This window comes from Saccopteryx leptura, chromosome 1, assembly GCF_036850995.1.
Source record: "Saccopteryx leptura isolate mSacLep1 chromosome 1, mSacLep1_pri_phased_curated, whole genome shotgun sequence".
In the NCBI taxonomy this organism is placed as follows: Eukaryota; Metazoa; Chordata; class Mammalia; order Chiroptera; family Emballonuridae; genus Saccopteryx; species Saccopteryx leptura.
Window position 1 is genome coordinate 144,474,464 of NC_089503.1, and position 27,542 is coordinate 144,502,005.

General features: G+C 39.4%; 2 protein-coding genes across 9 annotated transcripts in view; both read left to right on the top strand.

The window, feature by feature from the left end:
- BDP1 (B double prime 1, subunit of RNA polymerase III transcription initiation factor IIIB) overlaps positions 1-20,860 on the top strand; it is a 126,675-nt gene extending 105,815 nt beyond the window's left edge. For 4 of the 6 annotated variants that reach the window (XM_066376574.1, XM_066376590.1, XM_066376604.1 and 1 more), the window contains 3 exons: positions 4,519-4,783; positions 6,153-6,402; positions 18,234-20,860. In XM_066376574.1, the coding sequence (XP_066232671.1) occupies positions 4,519-4,783; positions 6,153-6,402; positions 18,234-18,365 (647 nt within the window). In that variant the 3' untranslated portion in view covers positions 18,366-20,860. Of the gene's footprint in view, positions 1-4,518; positions 4,784-6,152; positions 6,403-8,159; positions 8,195-9,454; positions 9,590-18,233 lie in introns of those variants that run through there. The other 2 variants (XR_010750272.1, XM_066376612.1) reach the window with 2 other exon arrangements.
- A 5,049-nt stretch (positions 20,861-25,909) lies between these two features.
- LOC136400275 (methylcrotonoyl-CoA carboxylase beta chain, mitochondrial) overlaps positions 25,910-27,542 on the top strand; it is a 170,278-nt gene continuing 168,645 nt past the window's right edge. For all 3 annotated transcript variants that reach the window (XR_010750279.1, XM_066376650.1, XM_066376665.1), the window contains exon 1: positions 25,910-26,162. Coding sequence is in view for 2 of the 3 variants with exons in the window: in XM_066376650.1 (XP_066232747.1) it covers positions 26,034-26,162 (129 nt within the window). In the remaining variant the exon portion in view is untranslated. The remainder of the gene's footprint in view (positions 26,163-27,542) is intronic.

The following is a 27,542-nucleotide window of genomic DNA, read 5'->3' on the forward strand; positions in this document are numbered from 1 at the left end:
ATGCCTCACTGTGGTTTTAATTCGTATCTCTCTGATGACCAGTGATGTTGAACATTTATTCTTATGTCTGTTGGCCATCTGTATGTCCTCTTTGGAGATGTGTATATTCAGATCCTTTGCCCGATTTTTAATTGGATTGTTTGTATTCCTGAGGTTGAGTTTTTTAAGTTCTTCATAAAGTTTGGATATTAACCCCTTATCAGATGTATTAGCAGATATTTTCTCCCATTTACTGGGTTATCTTTTCATTTTGTTGATAGTTTTCTTTGCCTTGCAAAAACTTTTTAGTTTGATGTAGTTCCATTTGTTTATTTTTTCCTTTTTTTTCTTGCCTGAGCAGCTAGATTGGCAAAAATATTACTAGGAGAGATGTCTGAAATCTACTGTCTATGTTTTCCTCTAGGATATTTCTGGTTTCATTACTTATATATAAATCTTTAATTTATTTTGAGTTTATTCTTGTGCATGGTGTAAGTTGCTGGTCTAGTTTCAGTTTATTGCACGTAACTGTCTAGTTTTCCGAACACCATTTATTAAAGAGACTATCTTTACTCCATTGTATATGCTCTTGCATTCTTTGTCAAATATTAATTAATCATAAAGGTGTAGGTTTATTTCTGGGCCTTCTGTTCTATTCCATTGATCTATATGCCTGTTCTTATGCCCGTACCAGGCTGTTTGGTTTTTTTTTTTTTAAATAATTTTTTTGTGTGTGTGTGACAGAGAGAGAAACAGAGAGAGGAGCAGATAGGGACAGACAGACAGGAAGGAAGAGAGGATGAGAAGCATCAATTCTTCATTGCGGCATCTTAGTTGTTCTTTGATTGCTTTCTCATATGTGCCTTGATTGGGGGCTATAACAGAGCGAGTGACCCCTTGCTCAAGCCAGCAACCTTTGGGCTCAAGCCAGCAACCATGGGGTAATATCTATGTGTGATACCACGCTTGAGCTAGCAACCCCGCACTCAAGCTGGTGAGTCTGCGCTCAAGACTGATGAGCCCGCGCTCACGCTGGTGACCTTGGGGTTTCAAACCTGGGTCCTCCTCATCACAGTCTGACGCTCTATCCACTGTGCCACTGCCTGGTCATGTTTTCATTACAGTAGCCTTGTAGAATAGTTTGATATCAGGAAATGTGACATTTCCAACTTTCTTCTTTTTTCTCAAGATTGCTGAGGTTATTTGGGATCTTTTTTTGGTTCCATGTAAATTTTGGGTGAAATAATTTTTTCCATCCTTTTATCTTCAGTCTATGTGCATCTTTTGATTTAAGGTGTGTTTCTTGTAGACAGCATATGTATGGGTCCTGTTTTCTTATCCACGCAGCTACTCTATGTCTTTTGATCGGATCATTTAATCCATTTACATTTAAGGTTATTATTGATATTGCCATTTTATTCTTTAGAACTGTATTCCTCTTTTGCTATATTTTTTCTCCTTTGATCTGTTTATAACAGGCCCATTAGCATTTCTTGCAGCCTTGGTTTGGTTGTAGTGAATTCCTTGAGTTTTTTTTTGTCTGGAAAGCTTTTTATTTCTCCTTTAATTTTAAATGATAGCCTTGCTGGATAAAGTAGTCTTGGTTGTAGGCTCTTGTTCTGCATTACTTTGAATATTTCTTGCCATTCCCTTCTGGCCTCAAGTGTTTCTGTTGAGAAGTCAGAAGTCATCCTTATGGGGGCTCCTTTGTAGGTGATAGTCTTTTTTTCTCTAGCAGCTTTTAATATTTTCTCTTTATCACTTAGCTTTGGTATTTTAATTATGATGTGTCTTGGTGTTGGTTTCTTTGGGTTTCTCCTTAATGCTTCTTGAACATGTGAGATGTTTTCCTGCCTTAATTGAGGGAAGTTTTTAGCTATGATATGCTTGAACAAAGTCTCTATCCCTTGTTCTTTCTCTTCTTCTTCAGGAACCCCTATGATGCGGATGTTATTTCTCTTCATATTGTCACAGAGCTCTCTTAGAGTTTCCTCAGACTTTTTGAGTCTCTCTTCTTTTTTCTGCTCTGCTTCCATGCCTTTATTTATCGTATCCTCTAACTCGCTGATTCGATTCTCCGCTTCATCCATCCTGCTTTTAAATCCTTCCTTTGGGTTCTTTATTTCAGATATTGTATTTTTCATTTCTGACTGATTCCTTTTTATTATTTCAATGTCCTTTTTTATATTTGCTATCTCATTATTTAGGTTTTCGTAGTGACCATCTATTGTTGTTTTAATATCTTTGAGCATCCTAACAATCGTTATTTTAAACTCTGCATCTGGTAATTTGGTTATATCTGATTCATTCAGGTCCTTTTCTGGGTATTTCTCTTGGTTCATTTGTGTTGCATTTCTCTGCCTTTGCATTTTCTCTGTGTAAAGGAAGGTTTTGGCCTCTGGAGTCTACTGGGTATGGCCTCTGTTCCCTAGGTATGGTTTGTCTGCAGGCCCGCCACCCCCTCTTCTGTTGCTGCCTAGGGCTTTTGGGTTTGGGCGTTGCCAGTGCCTGCCCACTGGGGCTGTTGCTGTGGTTTCCACCTCTCCTTCATGGAGGGAGTGGCTGTGATCACGTGCTCGGGTGCACAAGCCTTGCTGGCCTTGGCCTTTGCCCCGCCCCCGTGAGTGGCGTTATGCTCGGCTCTGAGGGCAGTGGCAAGCACCTTGCTCAGCTGCAGGTCTCTGCCTGTTTCCTGGCTTTCGCCCCGTCCTTGCAGGGACTGCGTGCCCACGCTCAGTAGTGGGACTCTGCCTGTTCTGAGCCGGCTCCCAAATCAGGCCACAAGCCTCAGTTCCACAGGCGTGGCAGGGCTGTGCTCCTGCGCCCTTGCTCAAGGGCTGGTCTCCACTTCTTCCAGGGTTCCCGTCCTTCTCCTCCAGGCTGGATTACAGGCTGCCAGCAGCTGGGCTTGACCGCTTTTGCACGCCTACTCCTCCCCAGCCGGGCAAGACTGAGCTCACACCTGAGCCCAGTGGCGGCCAGCTGACTTCCGCCCCTGCCGACAGAACTGTGCTTCCTCGTCCCACCGCCGCCACCCTCTGGCGACCCTCAGCCATGTGGGTGGGGGGGCTGCAGCTCAGACCCTAGCACTCACTACTATAACCCCAAAAGTTCCCTCTTTCTAAGCAACTCTGCTCTGAGTGCTGCAGGAGAGCTTGTTTGGCTGGTCTCCTGCTTCCCTTTGCTGGTATTGCTGTTTTCGGGGGAAATATTCACTTTAGATTTGGGGAGTGACTCGTCCAGGGGTTAGGGTGGCTGTCTCCCAAAATGATTCTCCCTGTACTCTCTTCCTGCCACTCCGGTCCTCTCCTCTCTCACTGGCCCCTGGAGCCCCAGGTGAGTGGTTGTGGGAGAGGTGTTCTGCGTGGTCCCTTTAAGAAGAACCCTGGGTCTGAGAAGTCAGTCTCTTTCTCACAAACAGTATCCTGTCTTGTTTCCAGCTAAATACTGTCCATACACCTCTTCTAGGCTTTGGGGCTGCAAGCTGGGGCTTTGTTCCTAGGACTCAGGACCCTCCCCTCTCTGCTAAACTCACTTCCCGCCACAGGAGTCTCTCCCGGCTGCCGTTCACTCCGGGGAGCTGGGCAGCCCTTTCTGCGTTTCCGCTTTTCCTACCAGTCTTCGGTGTTGCTTCTTCAGTGTTCCTTGGTTGAAGAGTCCTCTTAGTTTAGTCCAAAGTTGGTTTTTCCAGATGATAGTTCTTAAAATTAGTTTGTAATCCACTTTGGTTCTGGGAGGTGGTTGTTGGTACGTCCGCCTACTCCAGCGCCATCTTGTTTCCTTGGTTCCATGTAAATTTTGGAATATTTGTTCTAGATCAATGAGTGAAATAAATTTTAAGGTGATTAAATTTTTCTAAGTACCCTTGATTATTATTATTTTTTAACATTTTAGGTATTGGTTTTAATGAGGGAGGAAGGGAGGGAGAAAAAAAGAATGAGAGGAACATTGATTTGTTCCTGTGTGTGCCCTGATGGGATCAAACCAGCAACCTCTGCACTTCGGGACAATGCTCTAACAGAGCTATCTGGCATACTTCTGATTTTTTTTTTTTTAATGAGATGCGGGGAGGCAGAGAGACAGACTACTACATGCTCCCCGACCAAGATCCACCTGGCAAGCCCACTAGGGGTGGAGGGGTAGAGAAGCAGATGGGCGCTTCTCCTGTGTGCCCTGACCAGGAATCGAACCTGGGACATCCACATGCTGCAATGACACTCTACTGCTGAGCCAACTGGCCAGGGGCCCCCTGGTTATTTTTGATTCATCTTGTTCAAATTTGGGATTGAACAGAGTCGTCCTCACTTTTCTCTAAAAATCATGCTTTTATTAATAGAAGTTTTTCGTCCCTGCCGAGATTTTGGGTTTGACTGTTTTTCTTCAGAGTCCAAGTAACTCCATTAATTTATAATTAGCTTATTTTTATTAGGTCATATTTGTGACAGAATATCATGGGTTTTTCTTCAGATACTGCAGTTCAGTTGGATGTAATAATATCAATATGTGTGCTTACCATCTGCTTTTTTTTTTTTTTTTAAGGGAAGTCTTACAAGGGCCAAGATACCTTCGCTACTTTAGGAAGCACATATACAACTCCAGAACCTCAGAAAGAACAACTTGAACCAACTTTACAGAGCACAGGATATACATCTCTTGTTAAAATAATAGATACTCACACAGACAAGACTGTACCCCAGTTACCTCAGAATAAGATGATTGTGTCTGATAAGGAACCAACATGCACAGCTTCTAAGTCTGAACAAGTGGATAACATCACATCATCTTCAAAAACCTCACTGTCCAGGTATCTTGAGAAAATCTCTAATGTTTGTCTCTCTCCATTTCTCTCTCTTGGCATAAATATAACCTATATGGGACAGATACATATATAAAGACTAAACCCAATACTAAGGATGGTGTTTCAGAAAATAGTGCTCTGATGACAATGTAAAGGAAATACAGTAATGTCAAACACTTTTTTAGGACTGTTTCAGGTAAATAATACATCCCATCTATCAAGAGCTTAATATTAAGTGCTGAATCGTTGACTTTTTAGAGTTTAGTATTATACACTATGTTTTCCATATTGCCAATGGATATTGTTTTGCTCATTATTCTATCATACAGTAACTCTTAATACAGGTGTAGATTATCTGAGACATAGAGCTAACATCAGAAGTGGCTATGGATGTTGTTTTACTGAAGTATCCCAAAATGTGTGTTCTTTCTCCCTTGTGGTACACCAAAGAGGTGAACCATGGCTTTCTCCCTGTGAGAGTAAGTGTGGAATTGAAGCTCAAGGCCACATTATTTTCCTCATACTCTAGAAGCAAGCCTTCTGGGTTATGGATAATTATTTACTTATCAACAGTACTAAAATCATTAACATGGTGTTGGTGAGTTGAAGAGGAGAGGACATGTACTCACCTCCACTAAAGGACAATGTAGCTTAAAAAGGCATATTTAATGAATCTATTTTTCGATATAGAAACCACAGAAAGAAAAGCTCAGCAGTATCTTTTCTGATCTCAGAGATGTGCTGACTATAGAATGAGGGCGGCATCATGGGATTTTTGGTTAAAATCTGGTTGAGAAGCTGTAGTCTAGAATAAGAATCAGCAAAAATTTTTGGTAAACAATCGTGTAGTATATATTTTAGGCGTTGTGGCCCATATGTCTGTGTTGCAACTCCTCAACTGTGCATTTGCAGTGCAAAAGCAATCCTGTTTAAACAGATGAGTATGACTGTGTTCCAGTAGAAGTTATTTATAGAATCAAGTGGTGGACTGCATTTGGCCTGTGGGCAGTAGCTTGCTGACCTATAGAGCCTTGTTGTTCAGAGTCTTCTGGAACTGGGATCAGCAGATGAATATCATTTTATAACTTGTTAGAAATACGGAACTAAGGCCCCCCACTAACTCAGTCGGAATCTCCATTTTAGTAAGATCCCTAGGTGACTTGTATTCACTTTTAAGCTTGAGAAGTCCTGCTCTAGAGCAAGCTTTGATCTTTGTCACAAGTATGTCATGGCATAGTGGTATGAGTATTAAGAAGATGTGCTGATACTGCTAATGTGGAATCACACATGCCATATTAGGATTGATGGAAAGGATCTGTTATTAAGAATGCGTCTTCCAGGATATTCTTGACTAATTTTACGTTTGCATTTTTAGACCTGGCAGAAGACCGCTGGGATTTTTGTCTTTAATATGTTCAAAGAGTAGTTTGGAGTCTGATGAACCCACTCGTCATGTTCGTAGTAGGAAACGCCTAACACCTCTCATACCTGCATCAAGACAGAATTCGAAAAGATCTAAGCCAGGCAGTGAAGGACAGAAAAAAATTAAGGAGACCTCTGATCTGCCTCCATCTCCGAGTGTTGTTAATACTCAGTCTGAGGATATTGGCAGTTCAGCAACTCAGGTATGTGATAACTACTTAGTGTATAGTTTATATAGAGTGGGTTGGATATTAGGCTCAACAAGGAAAAATATGGCAATTGTTATTTTCATTTGAATGTCAGAAATCATTGCAGAACAAATCTTTCCATCTCCTTCCCATTATACCTATCGCCCCACTATATTGGAAGAAGATAAGATGTTGAGTTAGGAGGTTACAGCTAGTTTAGTACAGAGCCACTGAAGTAGCTGTAAATGGACACTTAACAGCCATTTCTTTATTTTTTATTTTCTTTTATTTTTTAATTGCTATTTTTTTTTCAAGCAAAAACCCATCGGACCTGTGGAAGCAAAACAATGCAGCTACTTGCATCTTAATTGCTTTCAGAGAAATGTCCTGACATCCACAAGAATTCTAGGAATGGTAAAATTAGAATTTGTTTGCATATTTAATTTCCATTCATTCCGAGGCAGTCCATGTTGGACATTCTAGGTGGAAAAATCTGTGAACTTGTATTAAAGACTTGAAAACATTGGTTGACTTAAGATCTCAATAAAAGCTGGTGACCTCTCCCAGGTAGCATGAGACTCGAAAGAAGGAGTACTTTTGTAAAAAAAATTTAAGTTAAAAAATACATACTTTATAATATTTCCTAGAATTATCTTCTGAGACCAAGATTTTCTGAGTCTTCATTATCATAGCTAGATAGCTTTGGCGTGCAGTGCTGTGATTACTAGGGGCGTCGCAGTGGCAGTCTAATGACAGCCTTGCCAACATTGGATAATAATGCTCCAATACTGGTACAGCAATGGGCATGTCATTTCATATTTTTAATTTGTATTTCTTTAGTTACGAGAGTCTTGTTTTTTCATATATTTACTAGATTTTTTTTTTTTTTTTTTTTTTTTTACAGAGGCAGAGATAGACAGGGACAGACAGACAGGAACGGAGAGAGATGAGAAGCATCAATCATCAGTTTCTCGTGCGCGTTGCAACTTCTTAGTTGTTCATTGATTGCTTTCTCACATGTGCCTTGACCGTGGGCCTGCTGGAGCCAGCGACCTTGGGTCCAGGCTGGTGAGCTCTTTGCTCAAGCCAGATGAGCCTGCGCTCAAGCTGGTGAGCTCAGGGTCTCGAACCTGGGTCCTTCTGCATCCCAGTCCGACGCTCTATCCACTGCGCCACCACCTGGTCAGGCTATTTACTAGATATTTTATTTTTTCCTTTTTTGTTCCTATCTTGCCAATTTATAGCTTTTGGGATCTTAGTGTTTTCTTACCGATTTGTGTGAGATATTTATGTGTGTAAAACAGCCACAACTCTCTAGCTGTTTGCTGGAAGCAGTTTTCCCAGTTTATTTCCTTTTTACATTTTTTTGAGGTTTTTTGATATACATAAGTTTTCAATGTCTAGTCAAATCCATTATTCTCTTTGAAATTTCTTAGATTACTTTTCTGAATAGGAAGTTTTTATTCAGAGACATAAAATATTCAGTTTTAAAATGAATTCTATTCATGGTTATTGACTTAGGTGTATAGTGAGGGGCAAGAATCTAAACTAAATGTTATTTTTACATTGCAATTTTACTATTTTTTAAATAAGTAACATATTCCATGTCTTCAAATTCATAGTGTATAACAAAGAGTTTACAGTAAAAAGTTCCCCACATCTGTCCTTTAGCTTTCTAATTTGCCCTTTCCACAGGTATACAGAATTATCAGTTTTTTGGTTTATGCATAAATATAAAAACTTTTCTTCTTTTTTATATGAATGATAGATAGTACACTGTTCTCTTCCATGCTGCTTTCATCATACAGTAAGTACGTATTTGTCTTGAAGATGATTACAAAACACTAAGTGAAGAGCTTCCTCCTTCTCTTGCTTCCTTTTTAAAAAGTTAAATTACATTTTATTTTGAGATCACTGTATATTTACATCAGTTGTGCAAATGAATATAGAAAGATCCTAGTATACCCTTTATCCATTTTCCCTCTATGGTAGCATCTTGAAAACCTATGGTACAATGTCACAATCAGGATACTGACATTGCTACAAGGAAAGATATTGAACAGTCTTATCACCACAGGGAACCTTTGTGTTACCCTTTCATAGACACACCCAGTTCCAACCCCTACTCCCCACGCAACCTCCTCCCACTCTCTCCTTAACTCCTGGAAGCCTGTTCTCCATTAAATTTGTAATTCTGAAAAAGTGATGTAAAGGGCATCTTATATACAGTTGTGTAAATGGAATATGCTTTTGAAATTGGCCTCTTTTCACTCAGTGTAGTTTCCTAGAGAGTCATCCATATGGTTTGTGTATCAATAGTTTATTCCTTTTTATTGCTGAATAATATTCCAGAGTGTGGATGTATCAGGTTTGTTTATCCATTTACTCATTGTAGGACATCTGGCTTGTTTTCAGTTTTGGCTATTAACGAGTAAAGCTGATATGAGCATTCATATACAGGTATTTGTTTTCACTTTTTAGGAATAAGTGTCCAAGAGTGCTGTCATTATTTTTAATGATGACATACTATTCTGTTATTTGGATATACCATAAAGTAATATTGGTCTCATACTGAGGTTAATCTTAATTATTTGCTATTTCAAACAATGTACATAACTTATAAATGGGCCATTTTATATATTTATCTTCAGGTTAAATTTCCTATAAATAGAATTGCTGGTCAAAGGGACTGATTAATCTTTGAACAGATATTGGCTGATTGTCCTCCATAGGGATTATATCAGTTTTTATTCTTTTCAGGAGATGAGAGTTTTCCTCTCACAGACATGTTAACAATTTTTTTTTAGTTTTATTATCATAAATTTGATGAACACATGTAAGGTTGAACATCTTTTTATGTACTTAAGTTATTTTTGCTTTTTCTGTGAGCCATCTGTTCATGTCATTTGACTTTATAAAGCCTTGGGTTATAGTTTTTCTCATACTGATTTGTAGCTTTATTTATACATTGCAGATTTTTTTGTCTTCTATGTCATTTGTCCTTTGATTTTGTTTATGGTGGTTTTTGCATAGACATTTAAAAGAATTTTGTTTTTATTGATTTTAGTGAGAGAGGAAGGAGAGAGGGAGAGAGAGAGTGAGAGAGAGAGAAACAGAAACATTGAGCTGTTCCTGCATGCGCCTTGACTGGGGATCAAACCAGCGACCTCTGTGCTTTGGGATGACGCTTTAACCAACTGAGGTATCTGGCTAGGGCAGACATTTTTTATTTTATTTTAATTAATTAATTAATTTTTTGTGACAGAGACAGAGAGAGGGACAGATAGGGATAGACTGACTGGAAGGGAAAGAGATGAGAAGCATCAATTCTTCGTTGCGGCACCTTAATTGTTCACTGATTACTTTCTCATATGTGCCTTGACCAGGGGGCTACAGCAGACTGAATGACCCTTTGCTCAAACTAGCAACCTTGGGTTCAAGTTGGTGAGTCTTGCTCAAACCAGATAAGCCGGCGCTTAATCTGTGACCTCAGGGTTTTGAACCTGGGTCCTTCGCATCACAGTTCAACGTTCTATCAACAGCACCACCACCTGGTCAGGCTTATTTTTTTATTTCTTTTAAGTGAGAGGAGGGGAGATAGTGAGACAGACTCCTGCATGCGCCGTGACTGGGATCCACCCTGCAACTGATGCTGTTATACTTGAACAGTGAGAAACAGATGTTTGCCACACAATTAAGTAATCAATTTAGGAGTCTTTATTTCAAAAACCAGTGAGCAACGAAGGAGCTAGCATTCCGAAAAAACTCACGGCCTCAAACATACTCAGTAGCAGGTTTTTAAAGGCAAAATAGGGTAAGGGGAGGAGGGGAAGCCTAGCAGTAAAACAAAGCAGTGAAACAAACTCATTTACAATACACTGGGGAACAAAATTTTTGTTGCAAAATTTTCTTACCTAATTCAAGTGTGCTGATCTCAAATCTGACATTAGTTTTTCTCTGCAGCTACAGTTTTTTTGCAATTCAAGATTTTAGGTTTTCATCTTATTGTAAAATTTTCAACATTTAGTGTAACATAATGAAGTAGAATGTCTTCTTGGGCATCATCTTTGTGAAAATATAATAATATGTATAATGCAAAAAATACACTAATACACTAAAAGATTGCATCAGAATTTGTCCACAATTTTGAAATAGAACATATTAAAACACTTATTTTAATCATAAAATTTGCCCAAAACTTATTTAAATTCTATTCAGGCAAAAATTTGCATTTGTAGCTCTTGCATTTGTGTACTTGTTGAGGACAATCTTATTGGATGCTCCAGCAGTAGTCTGCTCATCACTAACAGCTCTAAGATTTTCCAGAAACTTACAAGGTAACTGTTCAGGAAGTGAATCTTAACGCTCACGTTACATCCAATGTTGCGGAAAGCCAACAGCATCCTTTGAACCAGAAGTTCATAGTTTTCTGCTTTTTTGTTTCCAAGGAAGTTCTTTGTAACTGCCACAAAAGACTGCCATGCTGCTTTCTCCTCCTTATTCATCTTCCTGGCAAATTCTTCGTCACATATGAGGGTTCGAATTTGAGGTCCATTGAATACACCTGCTTTTATCTTTTCCAGAGACAAGGCAGGAAAAGCAGAAATAATATGTTGAAAGCATTCACTTTCTCTATTCAAAGCCTGAACAAACTGCTTTATTAAGCCAAGTTTGATGTGAAGTGGGGGAAAAATGATCCTGTCTCGATTAACTACAGGTTCATTCCCAATATTTTGCATCCCTACTTCCAGAGCTTCACCTTTCGGCCACTCCTTCTGTGTCCAGTGTTTCTCCCGAGCTTGTCTGTCCCACAAACACAGAAAGTAAGGATACTTTGTAAAACCTCTCTGTTGTCCTAGCAGGAAATTTACCATTTTAAGATCCACACAAATGATCCAGTTATGCTCCTCATACTTCAGAAAGTCAAAGACAATTTTTATGTCATTATAATCTCGCAGATGAGTTGAATAACCAATTGGAACCGCTGCATAAACATTACCATTGTGTAGGAGAACACATTTCAGACTCCGTTTAGAGCTGTCAAGAAATAGCCGCCATTCTGTTGGACTATAAGTGGTAACAACCAGCTGGCTGAGAAGACTACTGATATCATGACAGTAAACAAAGTGTTTGTCTTCGGGAAAAAAGTCTACAAAAATTTGTTCATGCTTACTGAAACAGTATAATTTAGTTGACCAGTGAAGTGCATTCTTTTCTTGAAGCCTGGAGGCTAATAACTCAGCTGCTTTTTTTGATAGGCCCAAATCTCTTACTAAGTCATTCAATTCAGGTTAGCTAACCTGCTGAGGGGTTAATGACCGCTTGGCACCAGAAGAAGACCCTTCAGATTCTACAACCATTTTCTCATGCCTCTTATCAAAATACACTTGATCATCATGTTCACTTTTTTCATTCTTAGAAGAAATAAAACCAATATAGGTCATATTGCTGAAGGAATATTAGGATATGCGATCATATGCCGTTTTTTCCTGCCGATGCCGTTTGTATGGATCAGACAGAAATAACAGTCACTGTTGTGGTCCTAAGGTTCACGCCAAACCATGGGAATACCTAAAGGCATTCCTTTGCGTTTTCCTTTTGTCCAGTCACGAAGCATTTTCTCACAATCATGACACACAATATGAGGAACCCAATTCTTGTCTTGATCGCCAAGGGGAACTTGAAAATAGGCAATATATACACGTGTCACAAATGATGAAATATTGCGCCTTTGACATTGAAGTGTGTAACAGTCACATATATAACAGAAGGTGTCAGGACTATTCTTACATTTACGCCTACTCGAAGAAGCCATGATTCAGTCTTAAAATAAGAGGGTGTTTTTATCAGATAATAATTTTTTACATTTAAAAACAACTACAATTGTGTAAAAGTGATGTTTGTAAAACATTAATTGCCTTGTGGTTATGTTTAATCCAAGAGTTGTTGCCCTTTAACTGCAATTTAAAAACCAGTGCATGCCATTAACTGTAACAAAAAGAAATTAAAATTGCATAAATATATAGAAAACGTTCTAAAACCTCATGCAACAGAAAATGAAAAAAAAATTGTTTCCTAGTGTTATCTATAGAATTAATTCCGGGAGAAACATTCTGGGCACATCTGCAACCTTGCAAAACTACCCCCAGGCCACAACCTGTAAAACTAGCCCCAAGTCCAGTAGTAGGGAGTTGTTTAGAGAAAGTAAGAAAGTCAGTTTTGCTAAACGTCTTACTGTTTCATTTCATTCCCTACTGGTTTTCTGTACATAGAGTCAAATCATTGATTCTTCTAGATCTGGGTTTAGGTCCTGAGTAGCTTGTGGGTTATACTGTCTTCTGAGAATTATAACTTTTTATTATATTGGACTCTTACCTTTTTTTTTTTTAATTCCTGGAGGATTTCTTGATAGTGTAAAACTATTCTTATTAAAGTTTTAAACCTACTAAAAGCTGAATATTATTTCCCTGAAAGGTTATTGGGGTCCTATCTGTGCTAAAGTTGCACAAGCACACATGCTAGTCTTGTCTTTTTTTTTTTTTTTTTGGACAAGGTCCTTAATGCCTGGCTTTGGTCCTCTATTTGTAGGCAATAATTGGTGAGATTGAATTTCCCACATACTCCTTCTGCCAACCTGTTTTGGTAGATGGCATTTCTCATCTGAGTCTGTTGATGTGCACTGGGAGGGCTCTCCCAGTCTCACTGGTAATGGTTTCTAAGACTGCCTGCAGTTGGATAATCTGGTTTAACATGTAAATGGGGGTATGGTATCCCCAAAAGCCATCCTCTGCCCAGGTGGCAGGTTTACAGTATTGGATTATCATTTCTGGGGGCTACTCATCATCTTTGTAGTCTCCTATTTGAAGTTCTCTTTTTACTTAATTTTTTTTCCTTTGTACAAACCTCCTATAACCTGCACAAACCTTCTGCAACTTACACAAATCCTCTTCACTATTCAGAAATAACTAGCTTTTACAATAACTTACTTTTCTTTTACCTTTCAAAAGTATCTCTATACCTTATACCTTTTATCATTAACTATATAATTCCTTTCTAATTAATAAGAATTCTTAATTTTTAAAAACCTTAACCTTCAGTGACAACTGTTAGTAATAGGCAATTCTCTTGTAAAATATTCTTCTTTTTGGAAGTGTCTTTTTTCAAAGTAGTCTATTGGACATATGACCAATATTCACAAGTTATTCTACAGGGGTAGCTATGAGCAAATATATACTTTTCATTTATCTTGTAGCTTCTCTCCTGGCCAAGGGACCTACACCCCCTTTCAGTATGACTCATAACGGCACATGCATCGAACCTTAAGATTACTTGTTCTGGCTTTCCTTGGACTCTAGTTTCCCTCTTTTCCCAAAGTTCAATTATAAGGAGCCCTATAGTGAAGTTCCTCAGGCTGTAAGTGGACCAGCCAGCTTCCGGTTTGTGGCTGGAGCAGGGCATGTTGTTGAAGTGTTGTGGATTTTGGCAAGAAACTCATCATGGAGCTTAGGGAGAAGGGGTGTTGCCCTGCCAAATACAATTTTATCCGGGGTGAATCCTGCCCTGCAGGGGGTGCATCTAGCTTTCAGCAGAGCCAGGGGTAGTAGATTGGCCCAGTTTTCACCAGTTTCTAGAATGAATTTAGTTAAATTTCTTTTAAAGTTCAATTCATTTTTTTTTTTTACCTGTCCTGAGGTTTGAGGCCTGTAGACACAGTGTAATTTCCAGTTGATATTTAAATTTTTTCCTGCTAATTGTGAAATCTTAGAAATAAAAGCAGGTCCATTATTAGAACCTATGGTTAAAGGCACCCCAAGCCGGGGTATAATTTCATGTAAGAGCTTCTTAACAACTGTGACGGCAGTCTCTTTTTTTAGTAGGAAAGGCCTCTACCCAGCCAGAGAAGGTGTCTCCAAACACTCAGAGGTAACAGTACCCTGCTGCTGGGGGTTTAACCTCAGTGAAATCTACTTCCTAGTGCTCTCCTGGTTTTGCTTCTTTAGCCCTTATACCTATAGGAGGTCTTTTTCCTTGTTTATTATTTACCTCAGCACAAGTTAAACATTTAGATACTATGCTGTCTACTATAGAGTCTAATTTGGGTAAACAGTAGTTTTTCCTTAATAGTTCAACTTAGTGTACCCAAGGTGCGTGGCCTGGTGGAGTTGATCTCCTGTTATTCTTCCGAAGGACCTCAGGTCTCTCGTCTGGGAGGATTAGCCACCCTTCAGAGTTTAAGTGTGCTCCCTTTTCTGCTGCAAGGGCTCGGTCGTCCTTGGTGTATTCTGGGGTAGTAAGGAGCTGTAGGTCTGAAACAGTCAATAGAATGTCAAGAGGCCCTACTGGTTTTAGGGCTACCTTTTTGGTGGCAGCATCAGCTGCTCGGTTTTCTTGGGCTTCTGTGGAGTTCCCCCGTTGCTGCCCTGGACAGTGAATGAAGGCCACTATTTCAGGTGAGCAAGCCCCTGCATTGGTTCTTAAGTTTTCTCCTGATGGCCCCTTTTTGACTGAGCCTGTCTTAGATTATTCCTGCCTTTAGGAGTAGGAATAACTGGCCATCTTAGGGGCCAAACAGGGTGATGTGAGTGAGGAAGAGGCAATGTCTCCTCTAAGGCATTTAGCTTTATTTAGCAGCCGATGCTTTTGTGGCTTTCTACCTTTTTAAAGGCTTATTCCAGGGAAGCCGTCTAATTTTTGTAGTCTCTCTAAGTAGGCTGCGGGTGACTCCTGTGGTCTCTGTTAAAAACCTTTTGAGCTATTTCAACTAACTGCAATAAGTTCATCCCTGAAAAACTCTAATTTTTGTAGCTTCTTTCTGATGTCTGGAGCTGATATTGAATCAAGTGCTACGTTAATCACCCTTGCATTCTCAGCTGCGTGTGGGTCTATAGAGGTATATACCCAATATGCTTCCTGCAGTCTTTGTAGATAAGCTGCCAGAGATTCTTGTGGCCCTTGTATGGTTTCTGATACTTTTGACAAATTCATAGGCTTCCTAGCTGCCCGCCTTATCCCTGCTAACAGAAAACAGTGAAAAATGTCCAAAGATTCCCTTCCATCAGAGGTGTTTGGGTCTCATTGGGTCCTTGCAGAGGGAAGCATTTTCTTAACATGATCCTTGTTTTCCTCTAGCGAGCCCCTTCTGGTTCCAAGCGCTGCCCTCCTGGCTTCTGTCCTAATTCTTTCTGGTTCCTCTGATTGAACAAGGTTACGAGGAGTTGTTGGCAATCATCCTACATAGGGCGATGGATATGAAAGATTCTAATAACCCAATGAAGGAATGAGGTTTCTCAGAAAAAGAAGGATTTCAGGCTTTCTAATTATACAAATCACTTGAAGTGAAAGGGACATAAACTAGGAATGGCTGCTTCCTTTCACGGCCCTCCCCCAGAGGGGCTTCTCTGAGAGGCAGAACAGGGACAGGAGGGGCTGATGCCTCCTCTGAGTCTTCCCTCCGGGTTTGAGTGTGAGTGTGAGGAGGGAATATGGGGGCTGGAGCTGGAGGGGATATGGGGGTGGCAATTCAGAATCCTCAGAGGTTGCCTGCAGTAAGTACAGGCGGCTGCTTTGAGATGCCTCTGGCAGCCCAGGCTAACAAAACCTTTTACTCTGAGCTCATGGCACAACCTTTTAGCCAAGATGGTGGGTTTTGTATTAAAGTTCTCCATTGGTCAATGTAAGGGAATTGGTTGGGGTGCCCGGGATCCCCAGTTACAATATTCCAGACTGCTCGTACCTTCCCTGTGTCTAGAGATCCCTGCCTGGGCCAGTCTACTCTAAGAATTGGCCACTTTAATTCACAGAGTTTTCTATGTAACTTTAGACAATTTTACACCATAATCATCAGAAAATCGCAACTTAAAATTCTTAAGCATGCACTGAAAGGGTGTCTGTGGGGTACTAGAACCTCCACCCGTTGAAAACTGACTGTCACAATAGCTATGGATAGCAGGAGGAATGGGATCAAAATTCGTGGTGATGTTCAGTGATCAATTAAGAAGTCCGTCACTGCACTCTGTCCTAAATGGGAAACAGAGTAAGGACAAACAAAGGTTGAGTGCCCCTTAAAAAAGGGACCACACAGATGCCCACCTGGCCATGTCTCTCATGGGAATTTAGGTGCCTCTTAGCATTGGCAGGCCGGTATAAAAATCCGACTCGGATTAAGCCATGCCTAATACTGCCCTGAGTCGTATGAGGTTGCCACGGAACCACAGGTTAGGGCCCACTCGGGCTCCGTGGCTTATGTTTGGAGCCACAAACTGGAAACTCAGGCACATGCACCTGAGATCCTCTTTCACACACCATTCACTCAGGGCTTTTCAGTGTAGAGACAGAATAACAAAGCAAAAGCAAAGAATGAGATCGCGGTAGGAGCAAAGTCAGAGAAGGACCCTTGAAAATAAAAGTTCTCTACCCAGTGGAGAATGTAGAAGGGAGATCCAGAAGAGGGACTAAACCAGGAGATGTCCTCTAGGATAGTTTGTAAAAATAAACAAAAGTGACAAAACAAGCAGAGGGTAAACATATGAGAGAGTGAATCCAAACACTCTTTGGGGGAGGGGAAGATGGAGAGAATGGAGAGAGGGAGTAGGAGAAAAGCAGACTATTGCTTCCCCTTTGTACCCTGACCAACAATCAAACCTGGGACATCCACACTCCAGGGTGACACCCTATCTGCTGAGCCAGCCAGCCAGTGTCTAATTTTTTATTTTTACATAGGTGAATTTCTCGGTCTTTTATGGCTTCTGGTTTTTCTGTCATTTAAAAAGACACTCTTTCTCCCCTGATCCAGATTTTCAAAGTTTTCCCATGGTGTTTTATAGATTTAAAAAAATATTTTTATATTTAAATCTTTAAATCCATTTAGAATTTATTTTGGTGAAGTATAGGTCTTACTTTTTTCCCTGAGATTGTTATACAGTTGTCCATCATTTATTGAATAATCCATCTTTAATTTGGGGGGAGATATAGCCTTTATCATGTTCTAAATTTCCACCCATATGTCTTGTGAATATTTCTAGTTTTCTGTTTTACCTGATGTATGTGTTACTGTGCCAATATTATGCTTTCTTAATTTTTTATAGCTTTATATGTATGCTAATTCTTCATAGGATTGTTTCTTGATTATTTCTTTGGGTACTGTTCTGTTCCACGAGTCTGCCATTTTTTTACTGCTTATTAAAATTTTTTCATGGAAATTAGGGTGATGTAATGGATCATAGGTACACTACGGTTAACTTAATATATCTGGTGTTAACTTGTTGATTCCATTTTTATTATTATAATTAATTCTACAAAGGTTTTGATATTCATAAAACTTTTACTGTCTTTAGGGTTCTTTTTTTTTTTTTCCCAGGGACAGAGAGAGTCAGAGAGAGGGACAGACAGGGACAGACAGACAGGAAAGGAGAGATGAGAAGCATCAATCATTAGTTTTTCGTTGCGCATTGCAACACCTAGGTTGTTCATTGATTGCTTTCTCATATGTGCCTTGACTGTGGGCCTTCAGCAGACTGAGTAACCCCTTGCTCGAGCCAGCGACTTTGGGTCCAAGCTGGTGAGCTTTTGCTCAAACCAGATGGGCCCATGCTCAAGCTGGTGACCTCGGGGTCTTGAACCTGGGTCATCTGCATCCCAGTCTGACGCTCTGTCCACTGCACTACCACCTGGTCAGGCTAGGGTTATTTTCTTAAAATAATAGTATAGAAATGAAATTATTGGATCAGTGAGTATGAACATATATAAAACTCCTCTATGCTATATTGCTTTTTAAACAGCTATCAATTTAGACTACCATTACCAATATATAAATGTTATATTACATACTTATTTTATTACCTTTTTAGGTTTCTTGTGATCATTCCTTACCGAAAGAAGAATGTAAACGTGTCCAAAAGAAGGCGCTTGAAAAGGAGCCAACCACAGTCTCTGAATATTTCTTCAATGATATCTTTATCGAAGTGGATGAAATAGAATGAAAGGGTTTTGTTTTTTTTTAGTCAGAATTTCTACAGTCGAATATACCAACAAAACAGTACTTAGAATAAAGTGTCATGTCTGGTTTTCTTATTTTGATTTTGAATATTAATGAGTTTGAAGTTTTAGAATCAGTGGGAAACATTGCTGAGGTTCCTTTTATTCTAACTGAGTCAGCATTTTGGAAGTATCATGCAATTAAGACTGCTTTCTCACACAGAAATTGCAACTTTTGTTTACATTTTGACTCTTCCCGTGCTGAAAACACCTGGAAATTTTGGATCATGTGTGTATAAATCACAGTGCCAGACGTATTTGGAGGTGGATTCTATTTAACACTTAGCGAACTACTTTTGTAAAGGTTTTTTTGTTTGTTTGTTTGGATTTTTCTTTGGGTGATTAGGGCCATTTAAGTTGCCTCTAAGTATATGAAAGTGAATTGTTAAAATCTTTTCTATTATCAGCTATTTGACTGACTTTAAATATGTATTTTTCTAATTCATGTTAAAATTAGTCCAATTGAAGAACTAGTATTTAAACTTATTATTATTTAAAGATGAAACATCAAGAATCTTATTTATTTTTAATTTTTTTATTTAAAAGAATATTCAGTTTTATTTTCATCCCTCAGATTATGGGTAAAGAAGATATTAACAATTTTGTTTGTCCCATTTCCCTCTTTAATTTTAAAGATATTTAAAGTGATATAACTAAAAGTATTTGGGTAGTGTGTATGTTTTAATACTTTTTGTCTCATTGTGTAGTATATTCACTTTGTACTGTGAATATTTTGTTTTTCTTATTTCTTGGATAATCTCAGGATTTGTATGGGGGAAAAAACTCTTACCTTCATTTATGAGACCATACCCATACAAAACTCAATCTCCTTTACACACACATACACTTAGACACACATTCCTTTTTTATAAGAACCAATTTCTTGGTAGTTTTTCCCCCATTAAATTCTGCTTAAGGAATACTTAGGCCATTAAGTATGGAACATAATTGTGATATTAAAAACAGGAAATAAGATAAGACTATTAAAGTCAGTGATTATCAATGTAAATTTAAGAGTTTTCAATTTTGTGATTTACACATGTAATTTTATTATTCTTCCAAGCAGATCTTTGATGTGGTTCAAATTAAACTTTTCAAAGGAAGATTTATCCTGAGTTGATAACACATTACGTTAGAAGTCAGAAACATTTTCTATAAAATATTTTTGAGTTTTTTGGCAAGATGGACGCTGGACACTGTGGCAACTACTGAACTCTGCCATTTCAGTGGAAAACCGCCACAGACTACACTTAAATGATGGACGTGGCCAGACTGTGCCTTCAGTCTGACCTTCAACATGAGAAAGTAATTTTCTTACTTTAAGGTGCTGACGTTTTATCTATGAGATATTTGTCTTCAAAGTGATACATGTTGTGCCTAACAGTTAAAACTGTCGATCAGTATTTCAATTGGGAAGATAATTTATTGTCTAGATAATTGTGTTTGTATATTGAAGAAAAAATGGTAGGCAGTTTTAAAGGTCATTAGTAAAATAACATATGGCTCAGGAGGAGTACAACAATCATGCTAATTTTTTTTTGCCAATCATGCTAATTTATTAAAACAATTCATATTAGAGGATTTCCCCTCCATTTTCTTATCATGAAATTTACAGTTGAAATTTTTCATCATAAGGATCTATAAATCCCAGTGGAATTCTCTGTAGGTGTATATTTCATGTGATTACAAGAGTCATGGTAGTAAGTCACATTGCTGTATTAATGCCCTGTCTTTATAAACTTTTAAAAGTTGCATTCTGAAAAGGTTTCTTTTGATTAGTGTTAATTTGAGTGTTAGGTTGGCACAATTAATGTATTATTTTATCTCTTTTATAATATATGTTTAAACTTTGTTAATGTCTACTTCACTCATCTATACAGTGCATTAATTTTATGAAAGATGTAATTTATTACTGTATAAAGAATAATTTTATCTTTCGGACATCTGTTGTATTAGAGAATCAAGTCACCCAGCTCAATTACTCTACTGTTATATTCTTAAAACTAATCTTGGGGAAAATAAATTATTGTATTTATTTACCTTTTAAAGTGCAAAGATTTGTTCACATCTGTGTTTAATCTAATTCATGTAAAGATGACGTTAGGAAGAACTTGTGTTATATAAATTTTAAAGGAGAGATGATTCAAGGTCTTCATTTTTTCTTGACTTTTCCTCCTGAATATTTGTCTTTGGAAATGGTGAACGTGATGGTTTAAAAGCCTGATTTGTTGGTAAATGACTGAGGCACAGATAAAAATATGAATATTCACTATTTACCACTATATGATCTAAAATAGAACTGACCATGTGTACATACTATCTTGCTTGAAGAAGTTTCTGACAAAAAAGCAATATCTGTCATTTGTAAATTTTCTTGTTCTAAAGAAAGCAGTTATGTTCTATAGATATAAATTATGTAAATAAAAGATATTTTATACTATTTTTGTTTTGTTTTCTTAATGTTTCAATAACCCAAACTGGTTTCTTTTCTTTTTTCTCTTTTTTTTAAATTTATTGATTTTACAGAGAGATGGGAGAAGGCGGAGGAACATCAAGTATTAACTCATACTCACTTCACTTTAGTTGTTTATTGACTGCTTGTTGTGTGTGCCTTGATCTGGCAGGCTCAGGGTTTTGAAGCGGCAACCTCAGTGTTCCAGGCCAATGCTCTATCCATTGTGACACCAAGGCCAGTCAAAACTGGTAGTTTTTCAACTACAGCTTATACTTACTTTCTTCCTTCCATAAAAATATAGTACCAACAGGTCTTGGTATTTGTGGGGCTTGGTTCCAGGACCCACCTGGGTACCAAAATCTGTGGATGCCCAAGTCCTATATTTGCTTATAATTTATGTACATCCTCCATTATACTTTAAATTATCTCTAGATTACTTATAATCTATAATACATAGTAAATGCTAAGCAAATAATTGTTATTAAGAACTAATGACAAGAAAATATCTGCACATGTTCAGTACAGACACAACCTTTGTAGGTAGGCCTAGCTACGTCAGCACAACGTAACTATTTTTTTTTAATATTTAGGATCTGTGGTTGGTTGAATATGAACTTGGTTGAATGCAGATGTGGAACCCATGGATATGGAGGGCCAACTGTATAACTGCAAGAACTAATCTTTTTTCTTACATGCATGCAGAGAATATTATTTTCATCTTGCAAACAAAGAATAGACTTTCTTCCATATTTGAGACCTCTATAAAGATGTTTTTTATTTACTCCTTGTATGATTTTTTTTATTGAAATTATTTTTATTTATTCATTTTTAGAGGAGAGAGAGAGAGAGAAAAGGGGAGGAGGAGCAGGAAGCATCAACTCCCATATGTGCCTCGACCAGGCAAGCCCAGGGTTTTAAACCAGCAACCTCAGTGTTCCAGGTCGATGCTTTATCCACTGCGCCACCACAGGCCAGGCTCCTTGTATGACTTTTGAGGTATAAGAATCTCTTTTAATTCTTTTTTATGTCCCACTTTGTTTTTCTATAATCCTGAGCTTCTGAAGTAGATATTAACAGATCAGTAAAAAAATTAGTTGGGAGAAATGTTTGTGGAAACTTTCCTAAAGGGTAATATAGTCATTTCTCCAAATACATAAACTTTATGTTACTAAAATCAATAAAAATAAACATTATAAAATGGTAAGTATTGCCATAAGATCTTAAGCTGTTCTGGTATTACACATTTCTAAAACTGATTATTCTACCTCTAATATATGAATTTAAGACACTGTCAATTGACTTTTTTTTATGGTACGTAAGAATTTTAGCTTTCTTACAATTCTCCCATCCCTATTTCCCTCCTGCTTTCTCCCACTGTGTTAATCACAAGTTGGGATGAAACTATCTTTACTATTTTCATTGTATTAATTGTAATTATTCACTGCTATATCACAATATACTAAGATACTCCCTTTCTGACATAATTAAAAATATTTTTAAAATTATTTATTGATTAAGGGAGAGAGGGAGAGAGAGAGAGAGAGTCACGGACATCAATCTACTGTATGTGCCCTGGCCAGGGATCAAACCAGTAATTTTGTGCTTTGGTACTATGAACTCTTTGTTTTTCTTGAAGTAATTAATTCACTTTTTTCTTTCCTTTGGAAAGTTACCCATGATTAAACATTCCAAACCCTCCACCAAGCCTGTAAAATGTCTCTGATTCTAATTTTCCGTATGGTTATACTGTCAGATAAAATGTTTATTTTTTCCCAAAGAAAACTTTCTGGAGCTCTTTAATCATTGCTCTCCACGTGCAGTACAGGTGTCGTCCTGGACTTCCTCTGTCATTAGTCTATCAATTCCCTACCCCTCTTTTCTGGTTTGGGTACCCTGTTTCTGGAGGCCATGTCAGCATTTTCTATTTGGATAATCACATGTCCCATTGTTTACTGAAAAGTGTACATGGATGATAACATTACTTGACACTTTAAATGTCTGAAAGTTTATTCTACTCTTAGTTGGGCTCTGAATAGAATTCTTGAATATTTGAAAAGAATTGCTGCATCATTTTGAAGGCAGGGTCCATTGCAGGGGTAGTCAACCAGTTTATACCTACCGCCCACTTTTGTATCTCTGTTAGTAGTAAAATTTTCTAACCGCCCACCGGTTCCACAGTAACGGTGATTTATAGAGTAGAGAACTAACTTTATAAAATTTATAAAGCAGAGTTACAGCAAGTTAAAGCATATAATAATAATTACTTACCAAGTACTTTATGTTGGATTTTCACTAAGTTTGGCAGAATAAATCTTTATAAAACAACTTACTATAGTTAAATCTTTTTATTTATACTTTGGTTGCTCCGCCACCGCCCACCATGAAAGCTGGAACGCCCACTAGTGGGCGGTAGGGACCTGGTTGACTACCACTGATCCGTTGTCTTCCACTTCTCAGAATTTAAGTTGGGTGCCATTCTGAGTCCCTATCCTTTGAATGTGACTGCCTAGTTACATATTTATTGACCCTGATATTCTATGCAATAATGACTTGGTGTAAACCTGCCCGTGTTTCCTGCTCCCACATTCATGCTGCTGGGCACTTCATGGGCTTTTTAAATATGGAAACTTCCTTCCCTCTAGACATGTTCTTGATCAGGAATAAGGTAAGGTTTTCCACTTTGTTTTTTTAACTTTAAAAAAAATTATTTTTTATTGATTTCAGTGAGAGAGAAAGGGAGAAAGACAGAAACAGGAACATTGAGCTGTTCCTGTATGTGTCCTGATCAGGGATTGAACTAGCAACCTCTGTACTTCAGGACAATGCTCTAACTAAGCGAGCTATCCAGCCAAGGTGATGTTCACTTTTGCTATTCCTGTTCAATATAGTACTGGAAGTTCTAGCCAGACCATTTAGACAAGAATAAGAAAGAAATGGCATGAAAATCAGAAAGGAATAATAGAATTAGCTCTGTTCTAAATGTTACATGTAGAAAACTAAAGATTCCCCTCAGAAAGATCTGTTAGAACAAATAGATGAATTCAGCAAAGTAACAAGATAAAAAACACAAAAATAGTTTCATTTTTTTTTTGTATTTTTCTGAAGTTGGAAACGGGGAGGCAGTCAGACAGACTCTCGCATGTGACGGACCGGGATCCGCCAGGCATGCCCACCAGGGGGCGATGCTCTGCCCATCTGGGGTGTCCAGAGCCATCTGTTGCAACCAGAGCCATTCTAGTGCCTGAGGCAGAGGCCACAGAGCCATCCTCAGTGCCCGGGGCCAACTTTGCTCCAATGGAGCTCTGGCTGCGGGAGGGGAAGAGAGAGACAGAGAGGAAGGAGAGGGGTAGGGGTGGAGAAGCAGATGGGTGCTTCTCCTGTGTGCCCTGGCCTGGTATCGAACCCAGGACTCCTGCACTCCAGGCCGACGCTCTACCACTGAGCAAACCAGCCAGGGCCTAAAAATTGTTTCATTTTTATACACTAATAACCTGAGGAGGTAATCACAAAAACTATTCCATATGCAAGGGTATCAAAGAGAGGAAAATACAAAAAGAATAAAATAGTAATTAACCAAGTAAGTGAAAGCCTGGTACAACGAAAACTACAACACATTGCGAAAGAAATTAAGACATAAATAAATGAAGACACACCCCTTGTTCATGGACTGGAAGACGGTATTAAGATGTCAGTACTTCCCAATGCGATCTACAGATTTAATGCAATCACTATCATAATCCCGATGAGATTTTTTACAGAATAGGAAAACCCATCCAAAAATAAAAATGGAATCTCAAGACCCTGGATAGTAAAAACAATCTTGAAAAATAATAAATCTTGAACACTCACGCTTACTGATTCCAAAACTTACCACAAAGCTACGGTAATCACCACTGTGTGGTTCTGGCATACAGACAGACACATAAGCCAACATACTAGAATAGAGCCCAGGAAAAAAACTGTTGCATATACTATGGTCAATGATTTTTGACAGGGAAGCCAAGGCAATTAATGAGGAAAGGATAGTATTCAAACAACGATGTTAGGAAAATTGACTATACAATCAGAAAAGAATACAATTGGGCCCTTATTTAATACCGTATGCAAAAATTAAATCCAAGACTTAAGTGGCCCTGATCAAGAGGTGGTGTAGTGGATGGGGCGCAGTCCTGGGACGCAGAGGAACCCAGTTCAAAACCCTGAGGTCCCTGGCTTGAGCCCAAGGTTGCTGGCTTGAGGAAGGGGTCACTAGCTGGGCTAGAGCACGCCTGCACCCCACAACCCGACTTCCACTTAGTCCTCCACCCCACTCAAGGCACCTCAGAGAAAATAATTAATGAACTAAGAATTGAAGCTTCACATCTCTCTCCTTTCCTCTCTGTCTGTCACTATCTGTCCCTCTCTCTGCTCTCTTAAAAAAAAAAAAAAAAGCAAACCCTAACTAGACTAATTTTTTTCTCATTATCCAGTGGGTGAGGGATTGTGAGAAAGCCCAGATTTGTTATAGGCAAATTTTCAAGTGCTTTAAATCGTATCTCTTAGTTGCAGCCTAAAACAATTCGAATTTATATTTTTGCTCACTTGTTTATGATCTTTCCGCGTTAATGAAGAAGGCACTTTGTTCTATACCGCATCCCCAGTACAGGAAGAGCACCTGACGCAGAAGGGGAGTAAGAAAGTTTGGTTACATGAGTATCTCCTTTAAAGAGTTTCCTTAGGGAAGCGGAATGTCTGCTCAGTTCCCAGCTCTTAAATAACAACGGGCTTTTTCAAGTTTTGGAATACCCCTTCTGTTAGCGGGGATGAAGAAACCTCAGAGAAAATGAACTGAGACGGAACTCCAGAAAATTCACCCGCAGAAAACCCACCAGGTGCCAGAGGAGGCGGGACGGCCCGACCTTCAGCTCTGGACTCGCGACAGGACCGGGTCTCGCGGGCCGCCCCGCTGTCCCTTATTGGCTGAGTTGGGCAGTCCCCACCAATCACGGGCGAGGTTCTCAGCACGTGCCAGGGCTGGCCTGACAACTGGGGTGTTTAAAGCAGCGTGGGGCTGCGGGCCTCTGGCTGATCCGTATCCCAAGCCGGGAGAGAGAGGAGGCAGTAGCGGCTGTGGGAGAACGGCTCTTTCGTGCTTCCTCCTCTCTGTGGGCCCGCCGTCATGTGGGCCGCCTTGAGGTCGGCGCTGTGGCGGTGCGGCCGCGCTGCTGCGCCCCGGCCGCGCGCCTATCACGGGGACTCGGTGGCGGCGCTGGGCACCCAGCCGGACTCGGGCTCGGCCGTGTACCAGGTAGGCCGGGCGAGCGGCCGGGCCGGGAGCCCCGAGCGGAGTCTGGTTTCCTCCCTCGCGTCGCTCGTGCCGGGCCCGCGGGACTAGGTGTATCCGGTCTACGAGGCAGGTGGACACGTTTTAAGAGCTGGAGTTTCAGCCATGATTCTGGGATGCACTAGGGTCGTGAAGATTGAAAACAAATTCCCAAATACATTTTAGTTTACTTTTAGCTTTGGCACTGTTTTTGTTCGTTCGTTTGTTTTAGTATCTTTGAAATCAGTGGTTCTCAAAACCGTGGTTAACATTGTCGCTGGGGAACTCGGGCCCCGCCTGAACCTTTTGGGTCTCTGGGTGAGGTCCGGTGTTCACGCGGTTAATAAAGTCCTCGGGGCCTGGTGACAGCCAGTTTTGGGAACCACTGGCTCAGGACAGGTAACCTTGGAAGTTGTGCTTATCAGACTTTAGTTAAGTATTTGGTTTTGTTAATAGAAAATACTTCTCCCACAGTATCTTTGAAGGGATTTTCTTGGAACTAGGAGTTGTTATAAGGTCACAGAAACAACTTGCAGCTTCTGAACTGTCAGAGCTGGAACATTTTATTCTGTCCAGTGGTTTCTAAGTTCATTCAGATAACATTTGAATTGTGTAAATAGCATCCAGAGAAGACATTTTAAGGACATTCTGCCCTTGGAAAAACAGGGAAATTGAAAGAAAATCAGTAGACTGAAAAACAATATCCAATGGGAGACTTCCAAAAGTTTTTAGGTTTCCTGAGGTCAGGAGAGAATGTTTAATTCAGGAACATTAAGTGGTTACTGTGGTCTAGGCACTATTTTAGGTATTTGGTATAGCTTTGTGGAAATGGGATCATAATCTTGTGGGGAGGATGGACAAGAAAGGTACCTAGAATGCACGGTGGTAAGGGGTGTCTAAAGCTTGGAAAGGTGATAACAGAAAGGTACAGACAGGAAAGAATGAATAAGTTGGACTTAGATGGGTAAGAGCTGAGCAGGTCAGAGTAGAGAATGAGAGAAAAGACTATAGAATATAAGGGAGTTACAGGAACATGGGCACTAAGTTGTGAAAATGTACAGTGGGTGCGAGGATTTGTAAGTCATGGCTAGGGTGTCGATTGATGAGATTATGTGGTCAGATAATGGAGGACCTTGCCAGCAGAAGGCACATTTAGATTTCATTTTGCAGGCTATCTGGTAAGGTGTGAAAGTAGGTAAGGTGTAAAATCTCAGCATGGCAGCATTGTGGCAGCTGGACTTCCTGCCATTTAAATATGACTGCTTCTTGTCTGGGTGTTCTCCTGGTTTCTATAGGCCTTTGACTGTTTTCTCTGGAAAACTTGAGCGAGTTTTTGGTTGTTTTGTAATGTCTCCGTTCAAGAAT